The sequence below is a fragment of the Sparassis crispa genome, assembly GCF_003851025.1.
Source record: "Sparassis crispa DNA, contig_000006F, whole genome shotgun sequence".
Taxonomy (NCBI): domain Eukaryota; kingdom Fungi; phylum Basidiomycota; class Agaricomycetes; order Polyporales; family Sparassidaceae; genus Sparassis; species Sparassis crispa.
Genome location: NW_020939753.1, coordinates 1218816 through 1240438, shown reverse-complemented (window position 1 = coordinate 1240438; position 21623 = coordinate 1218816). Strand labels below are relative to the sequence as shown.

The following is a 21623-nucleotide window of genomic DNA, read 5'->3' as shown; positions in this document are numbered from 1 at the left end:
TATTATTGGTCTATCTTGTTGCTGTTGAGGGCGAAGTTTCGTCGCATGTGCATAGACTGCTAGTGTACACGTCTTGTAATTGCAATCGCACACTGTGATTTTAAGCAGATGTACAAAGTCCACATGATCTACGAGGGCCACGTCTATGGTATGTACTACGAGAGTCAACTCGGGGTGTGTTCCGGCAAGCGGACGCGGCCGTCGTCAAAGTAGGCGGGGCCCTTGGGCATGGCGCCGCCGAGGACGAGGGCGGCGTCTTGGTCGAGTGCGGGCTCGTCCTCAAAGTTCCAGTCGAGGTCGCCGCCGTAGGACTTGGGGAGGTGTTCGGGGTCGATGAGCTGGCGGAGGGCGGGCCCGGGCTCGTGGCCGAGGATGTGTATTTTGCGGCGAGTGCCCTCGTCGAACCAGTTCTGCAGTGGAAGGTCAGCGTGCGGGGGGAAAGAGGATAACGGGCGGGGGAGACCTTTATCCAGCCCCAGACGGTGGGGAAGAAGGCGGGGGAGTTGACGACGGCGATGGTGTGGAGGGTCTCGGGGTAGTTGGCAGTGGCGAGGGCAGAGGACTCGTGGAGGTGGGAGCGGAGGGCCCACATGGTGGAGAAGGAGACGTGGGCGAGGTCGATGATGGTGGTGACGGAGGAGACGGGGGTGGGGGCGGTGCGGTGGGGGAGGAAGGAGCAGAGGCGGAGGATGAAGTTGGTCATGGTCTCGTACAGGGCGACGCTGGGGTGCGGTCAGCGGCAGCCGCGGAGCAGGGGAGGGACGCACATGCGCTGGTAGCGGCGGGCGGGGGGGACAGCGTAGAGCTCCTTTTGGAGGACGGCGTCGAGGGCGGCGAGGCGGTAGACGTAGAGCGGGAGGCCATTCTGCGGCGAGGTGTAGCGGGAGACAGGAAGCAAGCGCAGAGGACGCACCTTGTCGCGGCGACCGGTCCAGCGGGGGTAGAACCTGCGCGCGCTCTCAAACTCGTCTGGCGGGAAGGTGGCGTAGAGCCGGTCGACGTCGTGGGCGGCGCGCCAGGCGTGCGCGTCGGAGAACTGGCGGAGGGCCTTGTGGGGTTCGAAGCGGCGGGCGCGCAGGAAGCGCCTGGGCGATCGGTGAGCGGAGAGCGATGACGACATGGCCCGTACGGGTGCTTACAGCAGAGTGGGCTCGTCGTGCGAGGCAGGCTCGTCGTCGCTGGCCGCGGTGTACAGCCCCGCGCTGGCCAGCAGCTGCTCGAAGTGCTCGAACGCGGCCTGCTGCTCCGCGTCGAGGTGGCCTTGGTGTCCGTGCAGATCGTGCTCGTCAGAGGACATGCGGTTATCGCGATGGGATGACGCCAATGGCGCTGGTATTGCCCGCGGGAGAGATCGCCTAGACTTGTCTCCAATGGAGACCTTTTGGCATTCTCCACCGTGACCGCCATCCTCGAGCCATGGCCACCGCACCCATCGCCAGAGCCTCTGTCCCTCCCCGCTCTCCCCGCGACCCTCGCTCTCCATCGCCCCCGCCATCAGTTCCCGATCCCGTTCCAGCTCCCCGCCACTCTCCCACCCCCGCTCCGCAATCCCGTGCACAGTCCCTCGCTCCGACATCCACATCAGACGACGCCGATAACGAGGCTGAACAGGTGTGCACCTTCCCCGTAGAGTACCTGCCATGCTCACCCCGCCCCGCAGCCCGTCACCGAGCCCGCCACCGAGCCCGCCACCGAGCCCGACGCACAGAGCACCATCGACATCGAAACCTTCCACCAGATCCTCGACCTCGACGAGGACGACACCCACGACTTTTCCCGCGGCATGGCCTGGGCCTACTTCTCCCAGGCCAGCACCACCTTCACCGAGATGGACGAGGCCTTGTGCGTGCTCCCGCCCTCCCGCCCGTTGACTCCACTCACCCGCCCGTCGCAGCTCCGCCAAAGACCTCCCAAAGCTCTCCTCCCTCGGCCACTTCCTCAAGGGCTCCTCCGCCGCCCTCGGCGTCTCAAAGGTCCAAGCCTCCTGCGAGCAGATCCAGCACTACGGCCAGCTCCGCGACGAGGAGCACGCCATCGACCTCCAGCCCCCCGCCGCCCTCGCTCTCATCGGCCCCCTCCTCTCCCGCGTAAAGTCAGAGTACGCCACCGCAGAGGCCTGGCTCAAAAAGTGGTACGAGGACCACGGCGGCCTCGGCGAAGAAGACGACGCGTAACGCCCCCGCCCCTCCACGCCCTCCACAATTTTTCCCCCACCGACCCGCCCCCAGACGCGTGTGTTGTAGCAGTAGTACCAGCCGCTGCCGCAGGCTGCAGCGGCCGCACAGGAAAGGAATCCAGCGATCGAGCAGTGTATGTTACCCGATGATATGTATTGCACGCTGTCCTCAGCCCGCTCTAATTTATTCCCCGGATTCTACTATACTATCTCTGAGCTGCCATAGCGCCCCTGCGCGCTACATCAACTCACGCCCCACGCCCGCCGCTCTCGCTCCTCCTCAGCCACCGCGTCCCCCACCAGCCCCCACACCTCGCCGATCACCGCCCGCTCCTCCCGCCCCATAAACAGCACCACCGTGCCGAACCGCGGCACCCGCGCCACGCTCAGCAGGTACGCCCGCACCTGCGCCGGCTGCGCAACTCCGCGCACGAGGACGTCCCGGAACGTCGCCAGCAACCCCGCGAGCATCGCCGACTCGAGCGACGCCTGGAACAGCGCCGGCAGCCCGGTCGGCGGGATCTCCTGCACCGCTCAGACGTCAGAGGCGTAAACGAAAAGAACACAACGGCGCGACAACGCACGTTCAGCAGCGCCCAGCGGTCCTCGGCCGTCTTCTGCGCGTCCCAGCGCCGCGTGAACGCGAACAGCGTCATCGGGGACTTTGCCGGCGTCTCCACGGCTGCTGGGGTGGGAACCACCGCCGGCGCAGGCGCAGGCGGGGGAGACGCCTTCGTTTCTTCCTTGGCGTTCTCCTTCGCCTGCTTCTGCGCAGGAGCTCCAAAGAGCGTGTGCCGCCCGTCCGGGCGGAAGATCCCGCCCATCGGCCCGCCCGCACGCGCCTCCTTCGCCGCCTGGAACGTCCCCGGGGGTTTCGGCGTCGGCGATGGCGCGGCGGCAGGCGCTGGCGGGGGTGGCGAGGCCGAGAGCATGCGCGAGGAGCGCGGGGTAAGGAGCTCCGACGTGGAGGGACCGGGCGCGGGAGGCGCGGTCGAGGAGGTCGGCTGAGGCTCGACGATCTCGATGGGGACCCGCCGGCGTTTCGGGGCGGCGGGCGATTTTGCTGGTGTGCTCGCTAGCTTCGTGGGTGTCGGCTTCGCACTGGGCACCGCGGGGACCTCTGCGGGCTTCGTCCTCTGCGGTGGCGTGAGGAGCGCGGGACAGAGGGGGAACGAGCACGACGCACTAAGGGCTTTTTGCGCTTCTGCGCCTGCAGCGCCTCGTCGACGCGCTTCAGCTCGCGCTTCACCTCGTCGTTCGCGGGCTCGAGCCGAACGGCGTATTCGAGGTCTGGATGTGAGGGAGGTCGGACGATGGTAAGTCAGACGGGTGAGAGCCGGAACGCACCAGCTTGCGCATCCGCGAGTTTCTGCAGCGCAGCTCGCGCCTGGGCGCGCCGGAAGAGCGCCTTGACGCTGCGCGGGTCGAGGCTGAGGACGGCGCCGCAATCGCGCTCCGCGTCCTCGTTCCTGTGCGCGCAAAAAAAATACACCGCACACCGTCAGCGCCGCAGACGCCGGAGCACACGCGCGCGCGCACGCACTTGCCTAGTCTCAGGTACGCCGCGGCGCGGTTGAGCGGGAACGTCGGGTTGCGCGCGTCCGCGCGCATCGCGGCGCTGTAGTGCCCGACCGCGTCCGCGAAGTCGCCCGCCTTGAACGCGGCGTTGCCCTGCGGCGCGGTCAGCGTCTGCGAGTGCCCAGGTGGAGCGGGAGAGGGCACGGGCGTACTTTGTCTTTGGCCGCTTGGCCGGCGGCGAAGGCTGCGGGTGTGGTCATCTAATGGAGATTAGAGATACGGGAAGTAGGGTAGGTTAGGCTCCTTGGACGGAGGTGAGGTTGAGCGGAAGGTTAGTAAACATATGAAACGCCCGTCCGAGGTGTCTTTCCCGATATAGCAGTTGTTGTCGTTCGCCTCCATGATTCCTGCGCCGGTTTGTACTATCGGAGAAGGCAGACAACACTGTCGGTATTGCACAGATCGTTCGTAAATTTACGATTACATCTTCTGTTCATGATACGTAGAGATACATTTTCTTCCCAAAACTACGCCGACCACAATAAAGCCAAGGATACAGACGAATTTTTAGTCTTCTTCAACAGCACAGCTCTATCTCTTCTCTTCAGTTGCCACACCACCTGCGTGCATTCTGGAAAAGCCTGAACCAAGGTCCACTCCCCTTCCACGTGTCCACAAACTCGGGTGGGTACCAGCTGTTGCTCTCAAGGGTGACGACCCGCTCCGGGTGCGGCATCAGCGCCAGGACGCGTCCATCTGGTGTCTGCACGCCGGTAATGCCACCCGGGCTTCCATTCGGATTCAGCGGGTACACTTCCGTCGGTTTCCCGTCCGCATCGACATATCGCACAGCTAGCAAGCCACGCTCCTCCAGCGCACGCACAGATCCTTGCGTGTCGCCGCTGTACGATACGCGGCCCTCGCCGTGCGCAACTGCCACGGGCAGCTTCGAGCCGACCATGTCGTGCAGGAACACCGACGCGCTCGTCACGAGCCCGGGGACGACCTCGACCATCGCGACGCGCCCCTCGTAGCGCTCGCTGCGGTTGCGCTTGAAGTCCGGCCAGGCCTCCGCACCGGGTATGATCTCGCGCAGGTTGCTCATGAACTGGCACCCGTTGCAGACGCCGAGCGCGAACGTGTCCGCACGGGCGAAGAACGCGTGGAACTCCGTGCGCGCGGTCGTGTTCAGGAGCACGGAGTTCGCCCAGCCTTTGCCCGCGCCGAGGACGTCGCCGTAGGAAAACCCGCCGCACGCGGCGATCCCGCGAAACCCGGAGAGGCGGGTCGCGCCGCTGAGGATGTCGGACATGTGCACGTCGATGGCATCGAAGCCTGCTGCGGTGAACGCCCATGCCATCTCCACGTGTCCGTTTACTCCCTGCTCGCGTAGGATTGCGACCTTAGGCCTGGACGTGAGAGCCAGATCGCGAGTGGGCTCGTAGGCGAAAGTCAGGTCGTAGTAGAGTCCTCTGTGAGACTCGTCCGCAATGAGAGCGTACTCCTCCTTCGCGCCTGCCGGATTGTCCCTGAGTAGCTGCATTCTATAGGATGTTTCCGCCCACGCCTTTTGCAGCTCTTGGCGCGTGCTGGTGAAGAACACAGTGGAGTTGTAGATGATCGTGAACGACTGATCAGCGGCATTCTTCTCTACTAGGCCGATCTTGTGAATGAACGATGCGGGGAAGCCAGCTCCAACAAAGACTTCTTGAAGACGAGGAACTTGCGACCTGCGGACCTGCAACACCGCACCGAGCTCTTCGTTGAACAACGCTGAGATCGGATCCGCGACGGCGGTGATAACGTCCAAAGAGATCTTCACCCCCACGCGGCCAGCGAACGACATCTCTGCTACAGTGGTGAACAGACCACCATCAGATCTGTCGTGATACGCGAGCACCAATCCAGGCTCGGTGGTTCTAACTTTCTGACATCCGACGAAGAATGCTTTCAAGAGCGCAGGATCTTCCACGTCAGGAGCGTCTGAACCAATTTCCTTAAACACTTGCGCAAGAGCTGATCCTCCGAGACGATGCTTGCCGCCGGCGAGATCAAAGAACACCAGCACCGTTGGTTCACCAACATCGGTCCGAAGCTGAGGGGTCCACGTCGCGCGAACGTTCTCGATGCCAGCAAAGGCAGTCACGATGAGCGACAATGGCGCACTGACTTCACGCTGCTCCGTACCTTCCCTCCATTTCATCGACATCGACATTGAGTCTTTGCCGACAGGGATGCCTACGCCCAGAGCGGGACAGAGCTCCATCCCGACGGCCTTCACGGCCTCGTATAGCGCGGCACCTTCGCCGGCCTTAGATGCAGCACACATCCAGTTCGCGCTCAACTTCACGCGCCCCAGGTCACCCACATGAGCCGCTGCAAGGTTGGTGAGGGATTCCGCCACAGCCATGCGGGCTGATGCTGCAGGACTGAGCAAGGCAACCGGTGTGCGCTCGCCCATGGCCATCGCTTCACCCTGCAGCACATCAAAACCGTACGATGCTCGAGTAACGGCGACGTCTGCCACAGGCACCTGCCACGGGCCCGCCATTTGATCGCGAGTCACCAGCCCCGTAACGGACCTGTCTCCAATGGTGATGAGGAAGGACTTAGAGCCGACGGAGGGGAGGCGCAGAACTCTGTTCACTGCAAGAGAGAGTCGTTCTGATAGCGTAGCGGCAGTAGGAAGGTAATTGCGGAGAGAGGCGTCGAACAATGTGAGAGATGCGATTTTCGTGGCATCGGTACGGTGCATCCGGGGGGGCTTGCCGAAGAGCGTCGACATCTTCAAGTGAATGACCTCTTGCTTGAGCAAGCGGTCTGTGACAATCAGTTCCTCTTCCGTAGTCGCGATACCGACGATCGAGAACGGACAGCGTTCGCGCGTAGCTAATGTCCTGAATTCCTCCTCCTTATCGGGAGAAATAGCAAGGACATATCGTTCCTGGCTCTCATTGCACCAGATCTCCATGGGAGACATGCTAGAGTCGGCGACCAAGACATCTCTGATTTCGAATATCGCACCCAAGTCAGAGTCGTGCACCAACTCCGGCAAGGCGTTCGACAACCCGCCAGCACCCACATCATGGATAGACTGGATGGGGTTGCCTTCTCCTAGGTCGACGCATGCGTCAATCACTTGCTGGCATCTTCTCTGCATTTCAGGGTTTTCTCTCTGCACGCTCGCAAAGTCCAACTCTGCAGAGCTTGCACCAGATACCTGGCTACTTGCAGCACCGCCACCAAGGCCAATGAGCATTCCTGGCCCACCGAGGACGACAATCTTCGCGCCAGCCGAAATCTTCGACTTTCTTGCGAATGCTGGACGGACGTTTCCCAGACCGCCAGCGATCATGATGGGCTTGTGGTATCCTCTGATCTCTGTGGTGCCATTCTCGCTTGTGGGAACGCGCTCAACGAACGTGCGGAAATATCCTGCCAATGCCGGACGTCCGAACTCGTTGTTGAAAGCACACGCTCCCAAGGGTCCCTCGATCATGATGTCCAACGCAGATGCAATGTGCCCTGGACGTCCAAAGTCTGTTTCCCAAGGCTGCTCATATTCTGGGATAAGCAGATTCGAAACCGTGAAGCCAGAGAGCCCGGCTTTCGGCTTGGAACCACGTCCTACGGCCCCCTCATCTCTGATTTCGCCACCAGATCCTGTCGCTGCTCCTGGGTACGGCGAGACGGCAGTGGGATGGTTGTGAGTCTCCACTTTGACGAGGATGGGCATGTGCTCTACGCGAGCTTGGTAGAGGTTCGGTCTGTCGGCTGGGCTAAATCGAGGAGCGAGGCAACCTTCCAAAACAGCGGCGTTGTCAGAGTAGGCAGAGACTGTTCCTGTCCCATTGACTTTTTCCGTGTTCCGAATCATCTGGAACAGAGATGTGTCCTTCATCTGGCCGTCGATCGTCCACGTCGCATTGAAAATCTTGTGCCTGCAGTGTTCCGAATTGACTTGGGCAAACATAAACAGTTCGGCATCTGTGGGGTCGCGATTAATGGGAGACGATCCTGACACGAAGGCATCGACCAGGTAGTCGATTTCATCCGCAGAGAGGGCGAGACCAAACTCCTTGTTCGCACTGACAAGTCTCTCTCGAGCGGCTTGACCGCTGGAAAATGCTGAAGACAAAGGAACAGTGCGCAGTGACCGAGCCTTCTCGTGTGAAAAGAGAGCAGCGGGATCCGGAGGAGAGAGCTGCACGACATGCGTCATACGGTCGTGGAGGAGATGTGAAATTTTTTGAAGGTCTTCCGATGTGATGGCAGCTCCCGTTGTGGTGAACACAAACGCAACACCGTGCTCGAGTCTCTCAATATGGTTCCGCAAGTTGCATATCGCCGCAATATCTGTCGCCTTGCTTGACCAAGGAGATATTGAACCGGGTCTCGGCAGCACGTACGCTACGTTCTGATTGAAACGCAGGGCCTCAGTTGTTCCTGGAAGCCGGATATCGTCGCCGTAGTCCAGCAGCCGATCGAGGATCTTCCGTTCAGGAGAAGTTGGCTCAGCAAGCTCCTGCTCAACTGCGGGAGAGCAACAGGCGACGAGATGAAGATAGACTGCATCTACCAAGAGAATATTTGGGCAATCTCTCTGAATGTTCTTTAGCAGGGTGTCCCGCTTCGTCCGAGAGAGGTAGGAATAACCCGGCAGCACCAGCATTGTCTGGATGACTCGACTGAGTCTTCATGGTATTTATATGCGTGCACTGTACGGACCTGGGCGATCTTCCCTATATGAAGATCAGAATCATATCAAAGCGCAGGATAGACGAACGCATACTATCTTCGATAGCAGTCCCAGGACTCGGAGGATGTCACGGTAACGGTGAAGCCGCTGTATCAAAATTTGAAAGGGTCTATCTAATCTTATCTGGCGTTTGAGGCGCGTCGCGTCACGCGACGTCACAGACTGTGACCACCGCGTTCATTCGAACCGCAGCCTCCTGGGGTGGGACGATTCACAACCATCCACTGCCTCTTTCATGCCTCGTTTATCGTCGAATCGTGGGAGGAGGGCATTTCATTGTCGTTTTCGCAGTCATTCCGGACGTCTTGCATGTTTGGAAGGTTCGTATATTGTACGCCTAATACCATGTCCAACATAACCTGTGCTTGTACTATGCGATTTATAATTTCTGATCTTCAGCGTTATCCCTATATCGAGCTATCCCCTGTTCTATCGATATTCCCACCACTCTCGCTCAGCTTGTCCTGAAGTATATACACAGCAAGACAGGATGGACGCTTTCTCCAATACAATTGCTCAAGTACGTTCATAATCTGAGAGTCCGATACAAAGACAGTATGAACACTTTTCTACTTCAGTCTGCGAATGCTGATCCAGAACCATACCCACAGATAGTTGTTGCCATTCAGATGGACGAGGCAGTCATTCATCCTCCAACCTCTGGGCTCATGCAAAACCTACTACCAATACATTGTCTCCATCTGCTCTGCAGAATGTAGATGACTTCACACCTGCCGATACCTTCGCTTCTGTTCATCTCTCTTTGTCACCTGCTCCTGATGACTCTCCGGTATCGTCCTCACCGGGTGCCATGGTCCACTCTCCCCTTCACGTTCCTGTATCAATGTCCCGTCGTCGCCTTGAATCCAATATCCCAGTCTTACACTCCAGAGTAATTCTCCCGCCCCTTCCTCCCTGCTGGGAAGAACCACCTCCAGCTTCTGATGGCGTATCTGGTTCCTTGCCTGCGTCAATCTCTCGCCGGTGGCCATTGTCTTTGATCAGAGGCGAAAATGACCATACATCGCCTGTGACACCTGTAGACCAGATCATGCATACACCGGATGCACCTCCAAGCATAAGTCGAACCCCTCTTTGCAGACCCAGCGTATCGTCCCCGTTCTCGATGACGTCATACACGGATCCTATGGCTTGCTCTCCCTTGGCTTCTCCTAGTCTGAATGATGCAGGGGCAGACATGTGGCCATCTTTCAGTATCGAAGGAGAGACTTCCTATCTATCCTCGAGCATGACATCTTTGTACAGCCCTTCTGGCACAGACGTCCGAGCAAACTCGCGCCATCCCATTCTTCGCCTGAACACTACGAGTCTTAGACCACCTGCCTCTGCTCCTCGCATATCCCCTAGCACCGGCTTCTTCAATATCCTTCGAGCTCGTGAGCAACCCTTACGGATGGGCATCGCCCGAAGACTGTCATACAACCTTCACACCCCATCGCCGCCTACCCCTCCCATGGGCGGTGGGGATAGTGACATGCCTCTAGCATCCCCGTTCATCATTACCTCTCTCCGTCCTCATCCGCCTTCTTCACCCATTCCGACCAGACTAGAACAAAGGCCCCTTGGGACTCCCACCCCCCTGCGCTCTCCGGCGGATGGGTCGAACTACTTCAGCGTTGTTTAGCTGCCATTCCGCCCGAGCCGGCACAGATGTCGCCTTACATTCGTCAGGCTCACGCATGCATTATACTGTACTTGTCATATGTATTAGCTGTCGCCACCACGCTTTCGCTTGTCCTGGTCTCGAGCTGGTTTTGTAGTCTTCGCTGTCGTAAATGTTTGTGTCTGTATCTCGCTCGCCATCCGTTCTCGCGTTCTCCCTTGTACATCATCCAGTACGCGGGCTCGTTTATCTCGGAGAGCGCCGGCGCGCTGTATCATTCTACTGCCCATATCAGTAACATGAAGCGTCCGATTCTGGACGAGCGATAACAACCGCGATAGACAAGGTGAAGACAAGGCATGACGCTGTACAAAAACATTGCAATCCTCCACGAATACGTTCGTATGCTATACAGGAGCGACCGATATAAGCGTACAGGCATGCGGTCTACATGTGAAGTCCGGGTGCGTTCTTTTGAATTTTGTCAGGTGGTTCCGTCTGCTTACTTCGTCACATCGTACGCGATCCTAGCCCCGACCCAGGCGTACGGGTAGTTGTGCTGGTAATAGTTGCGCAGCGTCCGCCGCTCTGCAAGACGTGGGATGGTTGCGTACGAACCGCCAAGCTGGAAGGTACAAGGAATCAGTAGGGCCATCGGAGAAAAACCAGAATTCAAACGTACCACAACTTGATGGTGGCCATCAAAGAAGTCGGTCGAATAGCTGCATCGCATGTAAACGAAATCGAACGACGTTCGGACTCAATCGGTCCTTACCCAGGGTAGAGGCGAGACGGGATAAATCCGTCATATTTCTCAAGTAGCGTGGAAGTCCACTCCCAAACACCACCGTTATGTCCCTTCCCACCGTCCTTGTTGCGACCAGTGGTAGCACTTGCCACAAGCAGAGTAAGACAGACATTACCAGCGTTGAAGAGCTGAGACTCACGGAATAGGGTGCCAGTTTCTAAACCCGATGTTGGCACCTCCCTCGTATCCGCAATCGAACATGTCCATGAAGAGGCGTAGTTCGGGCTCGGTGGGGATGCGGCCGCCTCTCACCCTTGCGTACGTCGACAAGTTATCATAGGAGGTGACAATGGGCCAATGTTTCGCGACATTCATAGGGACTGGCCCATACAGGGTGCGAACCTGCACGTCTGTGTTGGCAACGTAAAGTTGTGAAAACTCGGAAACACTCACTTGGACCTCGCCGTCCATCTCGACCCAGCCGGCGGGGAACTTGACAGCCTCCTTGCCCTTGCTAGAGTAATACTTATAGAACTCGCCATTGGTAATCGGCCGCCATTCAATTTTGAATTCGCCGACGTGGACTTCTCTCTTGGGATGCTCGTTGTCCCAACCAAATGCATGACCTTCAACGTCGGCGCATGCGTCCTCTGATTCGTTGTCGTCATGTCCAAGCGTCACGGTGGCAGGACCAAGCGTAACGGTTGACGTAGACGGCAGCGGATCGTGATCCCAACCACTGGCGAGCGTCGACCAAACTGGAGGACTGAAGCCAGTAGGAGGTAGTGTGCCAGTGCCCGCACGCTGCAGGAGTATGTAGAGTAGCGTCTGAAGATATGTGTTTAGTTGGGGTGCAGTATTGCCAGTTTTGTGGAGCATACCTCTGCATGGAAAGCTTCGTGCTCGAGCGTCATGAACAACACTCTCGCAAGCTTCCTCGTCAGTGTGATTTTGCCAGAGTTAATATCCCGGTAGAGCCGCATCAGCCGCTCGCGCACCCTGGACTGGAACACCACGATGCTAGCGAGGGAGGGCCATTCGTCATCGCTCTTGGGAACTTCCGAGTGAGGCTGCACGTTGCCCATTATCAGACCCGAGTTACATTTCGTCCCTACTCGAATACTCACATGACACTGAGTAGGATCATCCACAATCGGGTCGATTCCGCGCTGAGATGGTGTGCGGATTGATCAACGTTCGTCTACATACCACTTATAGATTGGCTTACCTCAAAGATGTACTGTGTCACGAATTAGTATGTCTCATATGCAGCGCGACGAGGTCTCACCGACCTTAAACTCCACGGGATCCGTGTCGGCTTCCCCAAGCACTCTCGACAAGTGAATGGACAGGAACGTGGGGATATGTCCGCAGTAGAACAAACAGATGTGCCTCAGGTCAATCGGCTTTTGGAACAACATCGAGGGCGGGATCATGCAACACGTGATAAGGTCCCAAGCCGCCCACATCGTGTGCCATTCTTCGACGGTAGGCATGCCAAATGGTGTGGTAGCAGCCGAACCACGGGGGAAAGCCAGAAGCGGGAACACGAACTGGGGGCGCTCGAGGAGCCAGAGCGAATACTTGGACGTGCTGTCGGTCCAGCGCTGGATGGGGCGGAGGGCGGCATCCGTGAAGAGAGCATACGCATCCTTATCGGAGTACTACGCAAATGGTTTAAGTAGGATTGTCTTCGTCACAGCAGCAACAAGAGCGCACCTTCTGGGAAACCTCAATGCGGACGAGTTCGCCCATATCGAAGGAATACTCCGCGCCCGTGGTAGGATCCACAATAGTCTGCTTCGAAGTCGACTTATAATAAGCCTCATGGCGGCCTTCAAACTCTGTTTAGCATAGGCGCCAGCATCAATTGCGTAGCGATCGACATACGTGCTTCCTCGTCGTACTTCCCGACATACTCCCACTTGTTTTCGTCAAAGGCATGCTCGTCGCCGAGCGCGCGGCCAGCACACTTCAGCCCGTTCATGATGAACTTGGTGGTAATGCCTTGAGAGTCGTTATACGCAACCTCGATCTCGCTGCGTTCATTGTCGTGGTCCAAGCCCAAAAGCAAGGTATCGCCCGAACCGGCACCAAGCGGCAGCGAGCGCAAAAACGCAGCATCGTCTCCACGAGAAAAGTTCCCTAGCGACGATCCTAGGAACAGGATGTGCAGCGGCTGATGGGAGCCCGGCGTTGAAGGTGGCGTCTCATCCGTTTCTGCTGCACTTCTCGAGGACGTCGCGGAGCTGGGTGAGATGTCTCTTCCAGAGTGCTCCAGTTTGAATAGATCTGATGCGTCCGTCGAAAAACCATTCCTGCCCTCTAAGCCGCCCTCCTGGATGAACTTCAGCCCGTCGTCGTACGTTGCACACATGCCTCTAGTGGCAACCTTTCCGTGTATCTGTTCGCCTACGTCTGAAGAATTAAGTGCAGCGAGAGTGCGCTCGAGCTCGCGCTGTTCGAGGTCGAGTGCGTAATAGTTGAAGAGAGGATAGGGTCCAGCTGGAGCGAGCCGTGAGAGTGCAGAGAGGATATGCGAAGTTTTTCGTAAAGCACTGTGAACCCCATACTTAAAGGTCAGCCGTTGCTTCGGTGATTGAGAGGAAGAAGATAAGACGGCACACGTGATGACCGATACCAGGCGATAGACTTCATGTACGAAACAGAATCCGGTGATCATTTGGAAGGAACCACATCATGAGATTTACAAGATCCTTTGACGACGCGTATTTGGGTCCAACACGCCACGGTGGACAACGCTCATGGATAAATGAAACGAAAACCCACCCAGCACCAAGCTCTACGACTACTTCTTCCGTGTTCAATTGCTGGCCATGTAACGATCCCAGAGAAGGGGCGTGCATACTGCGGGCCACGTCATCTGCATGGGTCTTGAGGATCTGCTCTTCTGCTGAGAAAAGATAGTACTCGGGCGCCTTGGTTGTGATATCGTCGTACAACCTCAGCCCATAGTCGTCATACAGAAGCATGGTGGGAAGCCACTTCTGGCCCGACGGCTGAGACAGACCAGCGAGGACGTCGTCGCGGAGGGTGCGCTCGCCCCTAAGGTCGCGAGCACGCTGCGCACGGAGGTCGATGATATCGATGGACGACATGGGAGGACGAAAGAAAGGAGGAACCGGGAATGCCGAGGGGGCGTAGGCGGTTCAATTGTATATGAATCGACTGCATTCTAGGGGGGGTATATTGTTGAAGGGAGTGCTTGAATTGGATGTATGACTGCCAGAGTGACGCGGTAAAGCCGGCTCTCAATTCGGTCTGTGCTTATGTAAGTAAGCCTCCTATGACATCAAGTGGGCAGACGGCGAAGCAGACACCTATAGTTACTTACCTTGCCACTATGGCATGCCAACCCTCAATGTTACCATCAGAAGGACGAAAGTGTTCCGGACTCAAAACAGGAGAACGGTGGGTAAAGTAGGGGTTGAGTAGGGGCTCACTAAAGCTGCCCGAAGCGGTGCAAACCAGGACAACGGAGAGGGCGAGGAGCAGAAGCGCAAGTCTGACCGTGCACGTGTGTCCTTCGATGGGCTCGTGTCACACAGCGGAGTCATCCCGAAACGTTTACGTAAAAACACTGCAATATTATGGAAGAGTTGGCCGCGTTCAAAAGTCACATTATATACCAAATCATACGGTCTATAACAAAGTTAGCATGGTCGAGACGTTTGCCAGAAGTACTCACTTGCTGGGAAGGATTATTGATCAGGACGTATAAGACTGTCGCTTCACTCCCCAATGAACACAAATTGCCGCCAGTTTACTCCCTGAGGGGTTACTTACGTAGATAATTGTCATTTAGTCTGTTAAGAGAGATACAACGAACGTGAGCGAGCTCCGGCCGTTGACCAATGCTTCCCTCCTCCAACCCAGAAGTTCTAATTCAAGAGTCAGCTGACAACAGTCAAAACGCACCAGTCTCACCAAAATCTTACAATGAGGCACTCCGGACATGGCCCTGAACAACTCCCGGAGCCGGTGGAAGTCAAGGGGTGATGATATTCTGTAACATGTGAGTGGGCCAATAAATGATGTCGAATAGCAGGGCAAGCCAGACAGCCACGATCAGCGAAACGGACTGTGGTTAATTGAAAAGAGAAGACGCAAAGGAGCTCGTTGTCTCAATGGTCCTTCTCCACCTCGACCAAGCGCACCGCGAGGCGCGCGAGCATCTCATCTGCACGCGGATTCCGGAGGAACGTCCGTCCATCTCCGACCCTACATTCAGAAGCCTTACTGTCAACATGCGCACCACTTTGTCGTGCTGATACCGAACTCACCCTCCGCCGCCAATAGTAAGGCGCCACAGCCATCCCCATGGACGCCTCCAGCCTATGAGCTGTGTCCAGTTCTTCCGCCAGCCCAAATCGTACAGCCGAATGTAATTGTGCGCATCCCGCACGAGGCGCCGCTGTTTGGATGAGAGCTCATGTTCCTGCGGGGGGTTGGAGAGTGTGTTCTGCCCGCTTGATGGTGGCAGTGAAGGCACTTCGCGGAGGAGTAGGAAAGGAGAGAGGTTCTCAAGCGTTGTTTGATTCGTACTATACGTGATGAAGTCAGTAACAACGCGCAGAGAATAGTGCATCAACGCACGATGCCAAATAGATATGGTAGACCCAGAATGCGCCAATTACAAGAGAGACTACCAAGCCGAGGAATGTCAAGAAAAGTTCGTGCAGCGGAGTCTTCTCGTCCTGCTTGGAAGTCCATCAGTGAGCACAGAAGAGCTAAGAAAAGGAGGACGCACGATGGACAAGGGATTTGTGAAAGCGTAATACACAGCAGAAATAGATAGCATGGCAACATACAGGGCGAGTAAAGTGATACATGTCAGAAGGTGGATGAATGATGTATAATTCCTGTGGCCCTGACAGAAAGTCCGAATCGTCATTTGAGAGTCACATTTAGTACCAAAACTCACGATACACTTCCCAAGCCAACCACAATGGTGATCTATCATACGCATCAGGGCAAGCGAGAAATGTTGCTCCAGCGATTGGACTCACCCATCTTGAGTACGCATCTTCCGCAAGAGCTGCAATGATGTGCACGCTCTGGTTTGGACGAAGAGCACTTCCCGCACCATTTGCCAGGAGGATGATCTGTTACATCCCCCGTATCCATCAAAGCCTGCATAAAGCCCATGTCTTCGTCACGGGTATCTGTTTCGGTTTTCTTTCCAATGACTGGTCCAGGATCTCGCGTTAGGACGGCGATGAGAGAAGAGAAGGCGAGGAAGGACAGTGTGTATGTGACAAAGAGGTGCACGCAGAATCGCAGTGGTGAGCGGAGGGTGCGCAGATGGTAGTTCACGAGCATGATTAGGAGAGATGGGTGAAATGCGAGCAGTAGGAATATGGCGCCTGCGAAGGATGTATATGCGTGAACATTGCACAAAGGCATGTAACGCCAAGAAGTCACTCACAACACAGCGGTATGTAGTGATACCATCGCTTAGGTGGCACATCCCGTTCGTCGTCGTCGTCGTCGTCGTCGTCATCGAATGTGTAGGGGGGCGTACGCCTAACCGGAGGTGCTAGCGGGATGGAGACGAGCGGCCTTGGCCTTGGCTCGTCTGTGAGGGCATGCATTGCTGTAAAAATCGTCGAAAGTGGTGAGCACGAAAAGCCATCAAAGGTGTGTATACATCTGCCAGGCTCAGGCTGTGCAGCTGCTCAGAGCTGCATCGACGACGATAAACTCTGTAAGTACAGTAGTAAGCGCAGTGGTCGATGGTCGCGCCGCTGTGGCCGTGGGAATGGACTGCCATGTTTGGAGGTCATAGTAAATCTGCACTCATGCTAGGCTCACCACTCTGTGCAAGCCGGTCGCCACTCTGACAATTCCAAGAACTTGGCGACTGCACTGACGGTAGTACCATGGCTGACGCCTCTTCATCCTCTTCCACAAAACTTCATCCGAGCGGTTTCAATACTTACAATACCCAGCTCCAAAGTGCCGCTCTCAAGGCGACTAAATGTGCGGTCGGGATCCCTTCAGACCTCGCGTTTCACCGCTCTATCGACCGTGGCTTCGCACGAGACATCGACGCATGCTCCGGGCGGGTCCTGGCGCTCACCAACCGACTGCTCGCCCTTGCATCTACTGCCGACGCCTCTGCCGACGCGCGAAGGAAGGGCAAGGCAAAGCTTGAAAGCACAGACGATGTGGTAGACAACTTCCATTCGCTGGTCATCGATTCGATGGACCAGCTGCTCGAGCGCGCAGTGAGGAATGCTCTGCATCGCGCGTGCCTGCCTTTCGCTGACCGACGCGTTTGGTTGTAGGATATCTGTTTGGACGAGTATCTCGGACGCTCCAAGCCGCCCGCAATTACTGTGAATTCTGTGCAGCCTACTGTGCAGAAGGTGCGTCGCACCAGGGCTTGCGAATGCGTAGCATTATTTGACCAAGGTGTAGCAGACCAAAAGGCCTAACGTTCCCCAAGGAAAACTTGATCCTGCGTTACAGCATGCGTCCCACATCCCGAAGCCACAACTGCGCTTCAAGCGCAAAGTTGACAACAGCAGGCATACGATCTGGCGGCCCACGTTGGCTCACAAGTACAACGCCCAAGTTCCGCTCGGGTATAGCTTTGGCGAAGAAGAAGGCGAGGGCGAGGATGACAGTGAAATTACTAGGTATACTTTTCTCTTCATATAGGCGTGTAGCTTCTGAGTGCCTCTGTTGTAGCCTACATCCTTACCGCTACGAGATCAAGCACATCCCGTACCCGTCACGCATGTTCTCCCTTTCCTCTCCCGTTAAGCCCCGCTCTTTCGACGAGACGCCTTTCACATGGGTGGAAACATCTGAATCGTTCAATGCGATGCTCGACATGCTGCGTGGCGCGTCAGAGATTGCGGTGGACCTCGAATATCATAGCTATCGCACGTTTGGAGGTTTTGTATGTCTGATGCAGCTGAGTACACGCGATGCAGACTGGGTTGTCGATACGCTGGCTGTACGCGAAGATATGGAGGCGCTGAACGAGGTATTCACAGATCCCAAAATCGTCAAGGTACGTAAGTTTTAGCAGTCACATTGTTGCATTGATCGGAAATTGGTGACGATGTAGGTGCTACATGGCGCGGACAGTGACGTCGTATGGCTTCAGCAGGATTTCAATCTTTACGTCGTAAATCTTTTCGACACATACCATGCGTCAAAAGTGCTAGGTGCGCAAATTCGCCTGACTCTATGGCATCACCCTTTTTATCTCGTATATCGCTTCCGTTTGTTAGAATTCCCAAGACACAACTTGGCGACGCTGCTGGAGATGTATTGCGACTTCACAGCAGACAAACGATACCAGCTTGCTGACTGGCGCATTCGGTTAGTTTCTCTTCCCAGGCGTTAGGACGTCATTCACACTTTCCAGACCGCTTCCCCAGGAAATGCTCCATTATGCCCGTTCAGACACCCATTTCCTACTGTACATCTACGACAACCTTCGCAACGCTCTTATTGACCGCGCGCAATCCCGATCACGATCTCAGTCGCGCGCGCAAAGTCCATCCGGTTTCGCTAGGCCACCCGGGGCAGCGACACCCAGCGCCCCACAGAACTTCATCCGTACCGTACTATCGCGCTCAGAAGAGACCGCGCTACGCGTATATACGAAGGAGTCGTACAACGAAGAAAGTGGATCAGGCCCTGGTGGTTGGGACACACTTGCGCGGAAGTGGAACAAGGGCGCATTAGTGAAGGAAGCAGGGGAACCAGAGGGTACGGGCGTGCAGGCACTACAGCGCAGGGTGTACCGGTGCGTTCACGCGTGGCGAGACGCCGTAGCAAGGGAGGAGGATGAGAGTACTCGGTACGTTGTCTCTAATTACAGCTTTCATATAGACGTTGATGCTAATATTCTCTGACGGCTGTAGCTATGTCCTCCCGAACCATTACATCTTCATCCTTGCCGAACGCCCCCCCGCAGATATGGCGGCACTGTTGTCTGTGTTCCACCCCGTCCCGCCTGTGATCAGGCGGCGCACAAAGGAACTGCTCGATGCCATCCGCGACACCGTGAAGGCGCAGTTGGGCAATACCGGAGCAGCTAATGTTACAGAGCAACAGCAGCAGGCAAGCGAAGTGTCCCCGGAGACGGTGAAGACCATGCAGGTCAACGAAGCGGCTTCGAATGCAGTCATTAGTAGTTCGTCGACCTCACTATGGGCCAAAGGTGAGTAGCTTTCGATATGTTGCAAGTGTTGATGTGTTATATGGTCATCTACAGTATTGCCACCATCTGCGGCGGCTCTCTCGTCCTCGCTGTTCGGAAATACCTCTAATGCCATCTACAAAGCTGAAGTGGTGAGCACGAAAAGTAGCACTTATGCAGCATCGCGGAGCTCTCTTTTTGGTGATCAGTCGGATCTCCCTCCGTTGAGAAACAACGCGATGACCGAATCGCATTTCCGAGAGGTGGTAGCACGCATTCACGGTGCTTTGGTTATTGCACCGTCCGCGCTCAAATTGCCTATAACTCCACAAGTCGACGAAGAATCTGCTGTCGCGGAAGTTGAGGAAACATCGGAAATGGCAGTCGAGATTCCGTTTATACCTGTCTCACAGCGCCAACCACAGCCTCTGCGAGAAGTTCTGGACCACTCCATTGTGGTGGTGGGCCAGTCGCGCACAAAAAAGCGCAAACGGGACCGCGGTGCCAGCGGTAAGGAAGGTGAGGGTGCAGAAACGCCGAGTGCGAATGAGGAAGGCAAGGCGTCGGCGGAAGGGACACCATTCGACTACAATGCTGTGTCGAACATCTTGGATGATGCGTCCGATTTGGAGCCGGAGGAGCAGGGCGCGCGGAAGAAGAAGCATCGGCAAGGCAAAGGTACGTCGTGTTCTCTGCTTGCAGGCATTATGCTGATGGTGGATGCGTGTAGGCGCAGCTGGGCACCAATACGGAAACTTCCCGGCCCCACCGAAGGCACATAGTCAGTTAAAGAGCGGGAACCAGTCGCGTACGTTTGGATAGTTTGTGTTTCCACACTCTCGCTCTCCTGGTTCAATTCCACTCGTTCGAGGATGATATTTAGCGGCCATGAGAATTATCATTCACTCAAAAAAATAGGAAGTACGTTTACGATGTGATATACGACTAACACGGGAATCGAAAACATAGCTATTCGTTAGCAAAACTGTCAACAACAAATGACATAAATTGGGACGAGGATGGAAGGTGATCATTCGTTATCTCTGCGTAATTATGGGAACTTGCTCCGGCTTTTCTTCTATTCCTCACGATTCTCCCTCGCTTCATACCAAAGGCAGCCACAATCATTTTTGAGATTGCGGCGCTCGCGATTGGGCACCTCGGTTCAGTAGTTGCTCATACCTCCCACCGTCCGCCTTCTTGATGTCAAATTTTCTGAGGGCAGCCGCTGCTCCTGCTTTATCGTGGATATCAAAGGGATAGGCAGTGAGCTGATAGAGCCGAAATTGCGACATAATAGCCGATGCACCAAACGATGCAGCCAGGAAGTAATTGAGCCATCTCGTGATCCGCATGTGCTTGCGTGCTAATGCCCGCGCCGCTGCAAGGCCTAAGGTAGTGACGATGGCTAAGCCACCCATCTCCTACACAACACGGGAATATAGAGGCACAGTAAGGATCCACAGGGACGCCCAGATGAAAGGCGAACTCACATCCCAGCTTTGCCCATCAATGCCGTGTGCCACCAGTGTCATAATGATGTCTATGTCATGCGGCGAGAGCTGTTGACCCTCTAGAAAACCCTGGAACCACCATCTGGCAGCCCCTTGGGCTTTACGACTTGGCCATATGTGGCTGGTCCACCAGGTTATCCGCTGTGAAAGACCTGAGCTAAAGTCCGTGCCTATGTAGTGTTGGAAATAGGAGGATAGCTGCTTTTGGAGTATAGAGGCGGCTTACCTGGAGAAATGTACGGCCCTTGTATACGAGCGAACAGATCTGGTATTACAGAATCCAGCGACTCCGGTAAAATGAGAGCCTTCCGCCGTTCGGGGTCCTGAGCGACTGTGTAGAAGGTAAAGACCACGTTCGTGATGGGATGGATATCATCGTCCGCCACGAACTTGGACACATTATTGTTGATAGCCATATTCCAGAAAGTTACAGTCCCTAGTGCAGCGCACGTTCCTGCGAGCCGCATCCGATACCTGGCAATGTAGAGTGGTCTGACGCCGAAGAAACGACCGCACAGACTTCCAGCTATGAAGATGCTACCCCATCCAATGATGGGGGCCCAGATATGTTTATCGGTGCAGTGCTGGACGCGGCGATTATGCGACAGCTATGGATTAACACCTGAGATCACTACTCACAAATATGCGCTGTAGATTGTGCTTAAGCTGCACGGACTGAACACCTGTCTCTGCCTTGGAAATGGTGGCACTCATAACCTCTGGCTGAGCGACCGAAGAGGGCACTGGCAGCTGGATTTCGGTGGACAAATCCAGAGGTTCATAATCATCGTGTCGACTTGTGCGATCATCCATCGGTGTCGGCTGTTGAAATGCACCTGTCTGTCCTTCCACCGTCGCCGACAGAGGTCAGATGATGAGGAACAGATACTGCACAACAGCTTGAGGCTCGACTTGTACACACGTGAGAGCGGCAGGGCAAGTATGAATCTGAGATCTGTCCGCTTTGATCGAATCTACTATGTACATGATCTTGGCCCATGGCCAGTTATGTACTCACAACGACGAGCGGCACATCTTTTCTATGCATCGACATATTGGACTCGAAATAAATTAGTGGTAATCATTGTTATGTGCGTAA

At 55.9% G+C, this 21623-nt stretch overlaps 9 protein-coding genes across 9 annotated transcripts; 3 read left to right on the top strand and 6 right to left on the bottom strand.

Moving 5' to 3' along the window:
• Positions 1-164: 164 nt before the first annotated feature.
• Positions 165-1297, bottom strand: SCP_0704600 (Sec14 cytosolic factor; the record flags this gene model as incomplete). Its single annotated transcript, XM_027760385.1, has 5 exons — positions 165-410; positions 464-722; positions 768-865; positions 914-1085; positions 1140-1297. The coding sequence occupies 5 exons, from the start codon at positions 1295-1297 to the stop codon at positions 165-167; spliced, it is 933 nt and encodes a 310-aa protein (XP_027616186.1).
• A 119-nt stretch (positions 1298-1416) lies between these two features.
• On the top strand, positions 1417-2174 carry SCP_0704590 (hypothetical protein; the record flags this gene model as incomplete). Its single annotated transcript, XM_027760384.1, has 3 exons — positions 1417-1611; positions 1661-1842; positions 1895-2174. 3 exons carry the CDS (start codon positions 1417-1419, stop codon positions 2172-2174), a joined length of 657 nt encoding a protein of 218 aa, XP_027616185.1.
• Positions 2175-2419: 245 nt separating this feature from the next.
• On the bottom strand, positions 2420-3954 carry SCP_0704580 (RNA polymerase II-associated protein; the record flags this gene model as incomplete). Its single annotated transcript, XM_027760383.1, has 6 exons — positions 2420-2701; positions 2761-3312; positions 3363-3466; positions 3524-3645; positions 3720-3847; positions 3907-3954. The coding sequence occupies 6 exons, from the start codon at positions 3952-3954 to the stop codon at positions 2420-2422; spliced, it is 1236 nt and encodes a 411-aa protein (XP_027616184.1).
• Positions 3955-4298: 344 nt separating this feature from the next.
• Positions 4299-8484, bottom strand: SCP_0704570 (Phosphoribosylformylglycinamidine synthase; the record flags this gene model as incomplete). Its single annotated transcript, XM_027760382.1, has 3 exons — positions 4299-8369; positions 8423-8436; positions 8481-8484. 3 exons carry the CDS (start codon positions 8482-8484, stop codon positions 4299-4301), a joined length of 4089 nt encoding a protein of 1362 aa, XP_027616183.1.
• Positions 8485-9579: 1095 nt separating this feature from the next.
• SCP_0704560 (hypothetical protein) lies at positions 9580-10098 on the top strand (the record flags this gene model as incomplete). The annotated part of the gene is made up of 1 exon (XM_027760381.1): positions 9580-10098. The coding sequence occupies one exon, from the start codon at positions 9580-9582 to the stop codon at positions 10096-10098; it is 519 nt and encodes a 172-aa protein (XP_027616182.1).
• Positions 10099-10579: 481 nt separating this feature from the next.
• SCP_0704550 (Ergothioneine biosynthesis protein) lies at positions 10580-13944 on the bottom strand (the record flags this gene model as incomplete). The annotated part of the gene is made up of 12 exons (XM_027760380.1): positions 10580-10702; positions 10760-10799; positions 10853-10969; positions 11025-11227; positions 11279-11653; positions 11707-11895; positions 11953-11994; positions 12054-12065; positions 12118-12489; positions 12545-12660; positions 12716-13383; positions 13616-13944. 12 exons carry the CDS (start codon positions 13942-13944, stop codon positions 10580-10582), a joined length of 2586 nt encoding a protein of 861 aa, XP_027616181.1.
• A 1026-nt stretch (positions 13945-14970) lies between these two features.
• On the bottom strand, positions 14971-16440 carry SCP_0704540 (zf-DHHC-domain-containing protein; the record flags this gene model as incomplete). The annotated part of the gene is made up of 7 exons (XM_027760379.1): positions 14971-15067; positions 15130-15390; positions 15443-15543; positions 15597-15716; positions 15771-15802; positions 15856-16212; positions 16275-16440. The coding sequence occupies 7 exons, from the start codon at positions 16438-16440 to the stop codon at positions 14971-14973; spliced, it is 1134 nt and encodes a 377-aa protein (XP_027616180.1).
• A 288-nt stretch (positions 16441-16728) lies between these two features.
• Positions 16729-19832, top strand: SCP_0704530 (Exosome complex exonuclease rrp6; the record flags this gene model as incomplete). Its single annotated transcript, XM_027760378.1, has 11 exons — positions 16729-17076; positions 17137-17217; positions 17273-17490; positions 17543-17870; positions 17928-18027; positions 18094-18184; positions 18231-18668; positions 18733-19031; positions 19086-19162; positions 19220-19688; positions 19741-19832. 11 exons carry the CDS (start codon positions 16729-16731, stop codon positions 19830-19832), a joined length of 2541 nt encoding a protein of 846 aa, XP_027616179.1.
• A 302-nt stretch (positions 19833-20134) lies between these two features.
• Positions 20135-21337, bottom strand: SCP_0704520 (hypothetical protein; the record flags this gene model as incomplete). Its single annotated transcript, XM_027760377.1, has 4 exons — positions 20135-20434; positions 20504-20694; positions 20751-21108; positions 21164-21337. The coding sequence occupies 4 exons, from the start codon at positions 21335-21337 to the stop codon at positions 20135-20137; spliced, it is 1023 nt and encodes a 340-aa protein (XP_027616178.1).
• Between the last annotated feature and the right edge of the window lie 286 nt (positions 21338-21623).